General features: G+C 34.5%; 2 protein-coding genes across 4 annotated transcripts; both read right to left on the bottom strand.

The window, feature by feature from the left end:
* Nucleotides 1–725: 725 nt before the first annotated feature.
* On the bottom strand, nucleotides 726–4,327 carry LOC111983043 (uncharacterized). Of its 3 annotated transcripts, none has more exons than XM_065779952.1 (4): nucleotides 3,063–4,327; nucleotides 2,016–2,244; nucleotides 1,882–1,924; nucleotides 726–951 (listed from the first exon to the last, which is right to left on the bottom strand). In XM_065779952.1, the coding sequence occupies exons 1-2, from the start codon at nucleotides 3,817–3,819 to the stop codon at nucleotides 2,210–2,212; spliced, it is 792 nt and encodes a 263-aa protein (XP_065636024.1). In that variant the 5' UTR covers nucleotides 3,820–4,327; the 3' UTR covers nucleotides 726–951; nucleotides 1,882–1,924; nucleotides 2,016–2,209. The 3 variants fall into 3 exon arrangements, with proteins under 3 accessions (XP_065636024.1, XP_065636023.1, XP_065636025.1); XM_065779951.1 differs by having other exon boundaries at nucleotides 726–956; XM_065779953.1 differs by having other exon boundaries at nucleotides 726–956; nucleotides 3,123–4,326.
* Nucleotides 4,328–8,074: 3,747 nt separating this feature from the next.
* Nucleotides 8,075–8,697, bottom strand: LOC111987654 (uncharacterized). Its single transcript, XM_024019379.2, has one exon. The coding sequence runs from the start codon at nucleotides 8,639–8,641 to the stop codon at nucleotides 8,414–8,416; it is 228 nt and encodes a 75-aa protein (XP_023875147.1). The 5' UTR covers nucleotides 8,642–8,697; the 3' UTR covers nucleotides 8,075–8,413.
* Between the last annotated feature and the right edge of the window lie 1,779 nt (nucleotides 8,698–10,476).

Raw genomic sequence — 10,476 nt, forward strand, 5'->3', positions numbered from 1 at the left:
TTGAGCATATCTTTACTGATAATGGTGCCTGCAAGAGTTCCTTTGTGAATTTAACGTAGTTACCTCGGCGTACCTTTAAATAGAATAGCATTTGAGCGCCGTAGGGACCGGAGAAATATCAAATAAAAAAAAAAGGGTAATCAATTGAAACTTTTTCAAAGCTCGCTCGGGGGAAGATGGATGATTGATTTTCACATAATTCAATTGACGACAGAATTTATTGTTCAATGGATTCCAAAACCCGCCGATTCAACCCGAGACTTGGGCAGAAATCCAATCCGATTCGTCTTAAAAACTGAAAATACTAATGCAATCAAAACTAGGAACCATCAGTTCAACCATCCAAACTTCAACCTGGTTTAAGAACGGTTTTCTCCACTCACTACTCTCAACTAGTTCAACCATCCAAACTGAGAATCATACCATTTCAACCAGTTTTAGAACAGTTTTCTCCATCTCTTCTCTCTGCTCGCTACTCTCAATTTGCAACCACTGCACGCGTACAAATTACCACAAGAGTTGCTGGAACTACATCTCAAACCCCATGAAGACTATTAATATTATTACGTATCTCAAACATGAAAATACCTATTCCGTCTATCCCAATGAAGCTATTTATAATTTCAAAGACCTTACTTTTCTCTATTGTCAGAATGTAAAAGAATGTACCATACCAAAATCATATAGGAAAAATAACCTTGCACTGAATAAGAGACATTACTACATAGACTAAGTTTGCTCAATATCCATTTCTATGAAATGTTGATAATCCAAATACTTGTATCAAGAAACAAACAGGAAGAAACTTCTCAATGACATTAGTAAAGATTCAAAGTTCCATCCACCAACCTAAATAAACAAAAATGACTCAGCTCGAAAACACATGACATAAATTTAGCTCATAAAAAACATAATTCTTCTGTCACCAGCTAAATCCAGCATCTACACAACCTGAGCTGCAAAAGGAGAACAAGATGCAATTAAGGATCAGGGTAAAAGATTCAAGTTCTCAAATCAACTAATTACCAATTATGCATGCAAAGTTACAACAGATGATCACAAGAACGTTAAGAGTTTGCCCACAAAAGGTATATTCTCAAGCCACACAGATCAGTATACGATGAACAAGATCAATATTCCTCATTCATCATTCAGTTAATAATAGCAAGACCCAAAAAAGAGTGTTATCCCACAGTTACTTCACATATGGCTATTCAAAAACCAAACAGACAAGTAAATGACAAACAACGACAGTTAAGAATCACTGGGCTAGAAAGAGGGAATCAACATTATCTATATGGTTATCCATTAGACCAACAGATAGGTAGAATCTAAACAATATAAGAAGGATAAGGAGAGCAGCAGCAAACTCCAAAGTGTCCATCATTAAGAGAAGATAACTCAAAACACTTTATGACCATTTAATCATGGCAACAACATTAAAACACCAACAAGAAAGGCCGTAGGGAGAAATTATACTGGTAAACAGATCTTAAGACACCAGAAAGACTATCTAAACATCATCTAAAGATATAAATATTGAACCTAAAATCCATTAGAGGAGCAGATAGTATACAAATATACAATCACTAAAACATCTACTAATCAATTTACATCTACATTTGTATGACAGTGGTGCCATGTCTTTGCTGCAACCTATGCTAATTTAAAACACAGAATTGAAAAATAAACCCAAGAAAACCAAATAACTAACATCACATATCACACAACTAAGTTGCACATTAAACCACTATCTCGAGTGAATTTGTAACAAAAATTACAATATGAAGCCCAAATATAGTATTATCAACAGAGTATTTACAATCAAACAAAACAATCCAAAAAGGGGGAAATTAAGGTTATGAAAGGGGCTTTAAGTACCTCATATATTGCTGGGGTACGTGAAAACCCTAACTCTAGCCCCCTGCAAAATAACCAAAAGAAACAATAACTAAGAAACCTCTTCATTCAGAACCATTTTATCTATCTCAGCAACAATAACTTCTTCACATTACCATGGGTTTTGGTGGAAGATTGGTCGTGAACTTGGCACGAACAACATCGCTGTTACCATGAGGCCTAGCCACCTTACCCCAAATGCAGCGATAGTGACTTCCGTTCTTCTTCACTTTGGCCTTGTAGATATAAGCCATACGCTTGCCAGCGTACCACCCAACCTCCTCCTTGGTGTTTGCTCCCTCAATCTGGATCAGGGATGTGTTGGGGTACTGGTTTGACTTGGACCTGACCCATTACCCAGTCAAATATTCAAACAATATACAAATCAATACAACATAACTCTGGCCCTAATTTTACCACCAGAGAAAATATGTAACAAAATAATCAATACTAAACAAACAATCTCAAATCCTCCAGTTTCACTATTTGTGAATAAAAAAAGACCCACATTTTCTTTTTCAGTATTTTCTCAGCGTCCAAACAAATAGTAGAAACTGAATGAAACAAACCTAGCACATCAAAAAAGACAGTCACTTCACCTAACCTAAACCCAAAATACAAAAAACCCCTAAACCTCCATTGCAAAGCTAAAAACAAAAGCCTCCACTTTTAACTAATTGGGAACACAAAATACAAGAACCACAACTGAAATCACAATAATTCTCATTTTCCACTCTATTTTCTCGGCAACCAAACAGATAAAAAAGAAAAGAAACAAAATTGATCAATATAACATAATAGAAAAGAAAAAAATTAATCAATAAATGGGGGGTTTTGTTTTGTTTTGTTTTTTGTTTTTGTTTTTGTTTTTGTGTGTGGCATTTATAGAAATAAATAGAGGAATTAATAATTAAGGGAATCCTAGTACATAAAAAAGTATTTCAGGGCCTTTTAGTGGCAAATAAAAAACAAATATTTTTAGCAATGCTATCAACATAATTTTTTTTTTTGATAGGAAGACTGCAATTTTATTTCAACTCAAATATAAATAGATACATCATGGGTAAAAGCTTGCATTAAGAAGCAAGGCGTCTCTTCCATCGATGCTACATAATCGACAATGCCTAAAGCATGTTTTGCCAATAAATGGGCTGGTTTATTACCCTGCCTACGAATGTGAGAAAATTCAACCCGACGAAACAGCCCACAAAAATCAAGTGCACCTGAAATGACTGATGCCACCGAGGATGGTGGGGATGAGTGACCACACAGAGCATTATAAACTACCAAAGAATCCCCTTCCATAATGAACTCATAGACGCCAACATCCATTGCAAACTGGAGAGCTATCTCAACTGCCTTCGCCTCCACCTCCAAAGCTCCCAAGGGTGCATTTATCTTCTGGCTTAGAGCTGCTACAACCTGGCCCTGTTCATCTCGAATAATGACTCCAACTCCTGCTGATTTTTGTGTTTTGAAAACCGCTCCATCCATGTTCATTTTGTAACTTGCCGTTGGTGGAGGAGACCGTCTCACATCTTGGCTTCTCGGTGCTGGTTCCGTTGAAACATTCGCACTCCTATATTCTGCCAGGTATTGCGCACTCCATTTGACCAAAGCCTCACCTGTCTTCTTTGTCCCACCATGGCGCACTTCATTACGATTTGCCCATATCGACCATGCTATAGTGACCACCGTGGCCACCTTGTCTTCGTCGTACTCCTCTAGCATCATCAGGTGCCATACCAGATCGAAGAAAGGGTTGATGGCCGACGGTTCAAAAGCAAACCCGAGTTTAGTGCATTGCCAAATCTGTCTGGCTCTCTGGCAGCTCCAAAATAGGTGACCCGAGCTTTCCAATCCATCATTACATTCCTCACAGCTATCAACGTCCAGCACCTTTCTCCGCTTCAAATTCATCTTCGTGGGCAAGATCTCTCGACATGCTCTCCAAGTGAAATGTCGTATTTTATGAGGGACTGGTATCCTCCAAATGCGCTTCCAAAAACTTCAAAGTCCACTCCATCAGAACTGGAACCAACATTATCAGCTCGAGAAGTCTCCATCGCTAGCCTGTATGCACTACGAACACTAAATAAACCATTAGTTGTCGCAGCCCATTTACGCTTATCCGGCAGTAGATGAGTGCTTAAAGGAATGCTTTTGATAGTGTCTGCCTCATGGGAAAGAAAAAGGGTGTCTATAACCTGCATTTTCCAACCCACAGGTTCATGAGAAATCAGCTCACTTACCCGTAGATCAGCATGCATGAACAGCTTAGGGGACACCACCTTGAAAGTAGAAGATGATGGCAACCATTTATCACCCCATACACGGGGTGATAAATGGTGATAAACTTACTAAGGTGATAAACTATGATTGAAGCAACATTATTTTTTATGTTGATAGCTTCAATCAACTTTTTTTTTTTTTTTTTTTTTTTTAGGGGGGGGGCATTTATAGAAATAAATTGAGGAATTAATAATTAAGGGAATCCTAGTACATAAAAAAGTATTTCAGGGCCTTTTAGTGGCAAATAAAAAACAAATATTTTTAGCAATGCTATCAACATAATTTTTTTTTTTTACAACTTATTAAGATCATAAACTATGATTGAAGCAACATTATTTCTTATGTTGGTAACTTCAATCAATTTTTTTTTTGGAGTTCTAATCATACACTAAAATCATAGCTTCAATCAATTATAGCTTTAATAACAAAAAACGTGCACAATCATCATTGGGGTGAAAATAGTACGACATAGATAGATGAATACCTAAAATTTTTCGAGTTAAAATTCTGGGATTTCTAAGTTTTCTGAAAATTAAAGAGAAAACCGATCTGGGTATACATGTATGTAAATGGAAATTCTATTTCATCAAAAAAGAAGAAGAAATTCTATGCAATCAGTGGCAATAAAAGAGGGTGAGAGAGATAGAAAGCATACGTTTGAAGGAAACAAGGGTTGCCGTAGAAGTTAATGCGATCTGTGCCATTGAAGAATGGGGGGAACGCCGTGTGTTTGATTGTGTGTTTGTGAGAGAGAGAGAGAGAGAGAAAGTGGGAGTAAATTTGGCAAAGAAACGTGTTTAGGTTCTTTTGCTGACAACACAACCGTCCGGCAAAGCCAAGGGGCAGGAGCCAATGGCACACCTATGTTAGAATCCAGTCTTTTGACCATTTATTGCACACGTGGCACTGCTTATGTGATTTTTATTCATTTCTTTTCCTAATTGGGTGTGAATTTTATTAAAAAAAAAAAAAATTTAATACTACCATTTTCAATTGGAGGTATATTCTTTATTATGCTATACAATTGCAGGAATCTAGGCGAATTTGACAAAATCCCAATCCATTCATACTATGCTCGACTACTCAAAATCTAAGGTATTTTCTTCAAAGTACTAACTAAAGTTTCTACTTATGTTAATAGTATACATATGAGTTAGTATATATAAAACTAACCTAAATTACTCTTTATAAATTTATAATAGTAAAAGAAATGTTATATCCACAATATTTTAATATTTTCATAATAATTTCAAAATAAATATCTATATAATTCACAACTTAGCACAACCTCAGCCTTAAACAACTTGTGGTAGCTCTACATGACTCATTGCTTAGCATGAATTCAACTTTGAACACTCGTGGTTTAGTCTATTTAATTTTAACACGCACTACTAGCTTTAGGTAAAAATAAGACTTCACAATTTTTTTTATAGAGAAAACGCCAAATCATATGCTAAATTTTCTTTAATTGTTGAGCTGAATTATGTAGGAATAGTTATGATTGACATAACATGATTAATTTATCTTATGCATTTTTTATTAGTTGTAAGCATAAACTCATACGAGGCTCATTAAAACACAAATATGACATAAAAGCCCCCTAAATGATTGAGAAGAGAAAGACTGAAGAAAAGATTATACATATACTAATAAAGCAAAACCCAAAATTGGGTCATGTAGTCCGATCAATCATTTTTTTTTATATGCTAGCTATACCATAATAGCAAATAGAAAACACATGTAAAAAATCTTGTAATTCAATGACATCAATTGATCTTATTTGAATTGAGGTTTATAGCTTTAAATCTTCACTTCCTTCTATTATTTCAATAAAACAAATATCTACTCTCCATTTGTTATAACAATTGAATTATTTAAAAAGAAGAAGAAAATCCTACGAAACATTGTTATAATAATAGTAATGAATTCTTCATTTTTCTATCAACAACCTCATCCACCACCACCACAACCACCACCTCCACAACCACCACCTCCACCTCCACCTCCACAACCACCACCTCCACCTCCACCTCCACCTCCACAACCTCCACCTCCACCTCCAACACCTGCACCACCACCACCATGACGACGACCACCACCACCACCACCACCACTACAAACAAATATGACCATTGATATAATTGAGAGTGACATGATAATCATGCACAACAAAAGGAGGCCATTTGTGCTCCCTAACAGAATACCCGCATCAGCAAGAACACCCAAATCTCTAGCCATTTTTTTTGCTTCCCGTTCTCTATTGCTTGTTTTATTTTGGATAATCGTTCTCTATTGCTTTTAGTTGTTGAAATCTTAGCATGTATATATAGAGAGAGTACCGTAACATTTCATACGCCGTCAAGATTGAAACTTGAAAGGTCAGCGTCGTACAAATAGTATGGTAGTTTCCAAAACCTTTTTATTTGACTGTACACACCACATGAATATTTATTCAGTTTGCATACGGATTTATGAAATGAATATCTGTCTTCGTGGTGTGCTAGAAAAATAGATTAGGAAAATTGGTTTCGCATTTACACAATATTTCTTATTTAAGCTTGACACATCATGCAAGGAAACTTGGCTGAATTATTCGTGTGTTATACTCAATTTAGAGCAAGAGTAATTTGGCCAAGAGTCTTGTCATTTAATTGACATATCTTAGTGTTTCTAATTGAGATATTCAGATTCAAATTCTCTTCCCTGTTATAATTATTGATTATCAAAAATAAAAAATTTCCCACATTGAAACTTCTCATGAAATTTAATTACTTGAAACAGGTTGGAAATTTGGAAGTTTGAAAATGTTTAATGTAGCATATATATATATATATATATATATACTGGGTTCGGGTTTCTGGGTTTCTTTTTTTTCTTTTTTTTTTTTTTTCCTGATTGGCCACATTTTGTTGTTGTTGTTGTTGATGCTGCTGTTGCTGTTGCTGTTTTCGTTATTGTGGTTGGAGCTGGGTTCGGGTCTGTGTTTTGGGAAAGTATCAGTGGTTAAGGAGGGGAAATTAGAACAGAAAAAAATTGTGGGGTCCACAAAACAGTTTTTTTTCCTGACCAAATGACAGGCATGGGACCCATAAATAGTGTGAAAAATATTGAATGATGGAAATTGAGTGATGGTGCCAAACGGGTGTAGTATTTAGAGTGATGGGTGATGAGTGATGAGTGATGAGTTATGAGTGATGAGTGATGAGTGATGAGTTATGAAAATTGAGTGACGAAAATTGAGTGATGAAATTTTTGAAGCCAAACAGCCTCTAAGATATTTTCTTCATAGTACTAATTTTCTCCAATCTACCTACACTGCTTCTATTACATGGAGAAAGTTGGCACTTTATTCTCTTGGGTCTATTTTAAATCCATCAAGCAGAACACCTCGGCAAAGATTGAGGATTGGCAAGCTTTATTGAGTTAGTATATATAAAACTAACTCAAGTTACTCTTTATAATAGTAAAAAAAAATTATATCTACAATATTTTAATATTTTCGTAACAATTTTACAATAAATATTGTATAATTCATAACTTAGCATGACCTCAGCCTTAAACAACTTGTGGTAGCTCTACACGACTCATTGCTTGGCATGAATTCAACTTTGAACACTCGTGGTTTAGTCTATTTAATTTTAACATGCACTAGTAGCTTTAGGTAAAAATAAGACTTCACAATTTTTTTTAAGAGAAAACGCCAAATCATACGCTAAATTCTCATTAATTGTTGAGCTGAATTTTGCAAGAATAGTTATGATTGACATAACTTGATTAATTTATCTTACGTATTTTTTATTAGCTGTAAGCATAAACTCATACAAGGCCCATTAAAACAAAAATATGACATAAAAGCCCCCTAAATAATTGAGAAGAGAAAAACTGAAGAAAGGATTATACATATACTAATAAAGCAAGACCCAAAATTGGGTCATGTAGTCCCATCAATCATTTATTTTTTTAATTCTAGCTATACCACAATAGCAAATAGAAAACACATGTAAAAAATCTTGAAATTCAATTACATCAATTGATCTTATTTGAATCAAGGTTTATAACTTTAAATCTTCACTTCCTTCTATCATTTCAATAAAACAAATATCTACTCTCCATTTGTTATAACAAATGAATTATTTAAAAAGAAGAAAATCCTACGAAACATTGTTATAATAATAGTAATGAATTCTTCATTTTTCTATCAGCAACCTCCTCCTCCTCCTCCTCAACAACCTCCACCACCACAACCCCCACCTCCACAACCCCCACCTCCACCTCCATCTATACCACCACAACCCCCACCTCCACCACCACCATGACCACTATCACCACAAACAAATATGACCATTGATATAATTGAGAGTGACATGATAATCATGCACAACAAAAGGAGGCCATTTGTGCTCCCTAACAGAATACCCGCATCAGCAAGAACACCCAAATCTCTAGCCATTTATTTTGCTTCCCGTTCTCTATTGCTTGTTTTATTTTGGATAATCGTTCTCTATTGCTTTTAGTTGTTGAAGTCTTAGCATGTATATATAGAGAGAGTACTATGACATTTCATACGCCGTCAAGATTGAAACTTGAAAGGTCAGCGTAGTACAAATTGTATGGTAGTTTCCAAAACCGTTTTAGTTGACTGTAAACACCACATGAATATTTATTCAGTTTGCATATGGATTTATGAAATGAATATCTGTCTTCGTGGTGGGTTAGAAAAATAGATTAGGAAAATTGGTTTCACATTTACACAATATTTCTTATTTAAGTTTCGACACATCATGCAAGGAAACTCGGCTGAATTATTCATGTGTTATACTCAATTTAGAGCAAGAGTAATTTGGCCAAGAGTCTTGTCACTCAATTGACATATCTTAGTGTTTCTAATTGAGATATTCAGATTCAAATTCTCTTCCCTATTATAATTATTGATTGTCAAGAAAGTAAAATAAAAAATTGCCCACATTTCAAACTTCAATTACATATGTTTCGTTGAAATTTCTTGCCTCATTTTATTTATTAGAGTATTGAAACTTTTCATGAAATTTAATTACTTGAAACAGGTTGGAAATTTGGAAGTTTGCAAATGTTTAACGTAGCATATATAAATATATATATATATATATATATATATATTCTGTTCCGAATTGCAAATATTTGACAGTAAAAAATGAATATCTTACTTTGTCGTGGCCAAGTGGGAAAAAAAGAAAAAGAAAATTGGTTTCTCATTTATATTGGAAGGTGCATCGTCAGTCCCAGCCTCCCTGTCCCAAATCATGTTGAACTTAGGAGATTAGGACTATAGAGTCTGAATGTTAGCCTGTAGATCCTGATTAATAGATGAATTCCCCGTGTGATAAGTATAAATGTCATTTAAAAACTTTAAAAACAAACAAATATGTAAGACTAGCCTAATAGCCTTAGCTCGTGCTCTAATGCTCTATTTTTTATTTTCCATTCATCCTAATTTAAGGTTTACGTATTTGTTCAATAATGTTTCACATTTGCGAACTATTGATACATTCACGAGTGCCATGAGGCTAGCACACAAAAAATGAACACCAAAATAGCATTGAAATCATATGTTCGTATGTGTGGATGTTTTCATTTTTTAGAGCTAGCCTCATGTCATGGCACTCCTAGTTGTATATATTAGTAGTTCACAAATGCAAAATATTAATGGATAAATTCGTAAATCATAAATTATGATAAATGAAAAATTATAACACTTTACCTAACCAAAAAAGAAAAAAACTCAAAGCACATGCAAAGAGCATGCGATGAAGCTGGTATTTCTTTTTTTTTTTTTTTTTTTTTTTTTTTTTAAAGAAAATCACGTGGCACATAGCCTAAAATTGCTGTCATGATATCCATAAAAAAATACTTTTATTTTTTAAACTAAGTATTTTCTTCATAGTACTAATTTTCTCCAATCTACTTTCACTGCTTCTTTTACATAGTGAAGTCTATCACTCAAAAAAGGGACTCTCTTCTCTTGGATCTACGATGGTGAATGAATACTCAACAGGAAAATTTTTGGCTTCCCGTTGGCAGATTTTATCACTCTCGCGCACACACACACACACTCTCGAGTTGCGACTTTCATTTCATATCTCTTGAAATCTCCCTACACATATGTAATATTGTGTGTGTCTATATATATATATATTGATCTCTCTAGAACTTACCACATCACTATCATTTTTTTAAAACAAAATTATTTAACTTTTTTTAATTAACAATATCAACTTCAACCCAAGGAAGACTAATCTTTGACATCAA

The sequence above is a fragment of the Quercus suber genome, unplaced genomic scaffold, assembly GCF_002906115.3.
Source record: "Quercus suber isolate HL8 unplaced genomic scaffold, Cork oak 2.0 scaffold_221, whole genome shotgun sequence".
Lineage (NCBI taxonomy): Eukaryota > Viridiplantae > Streptophyta > Magnoliopsida > Fagales > Fagaceae > Quercus > Quercus suber.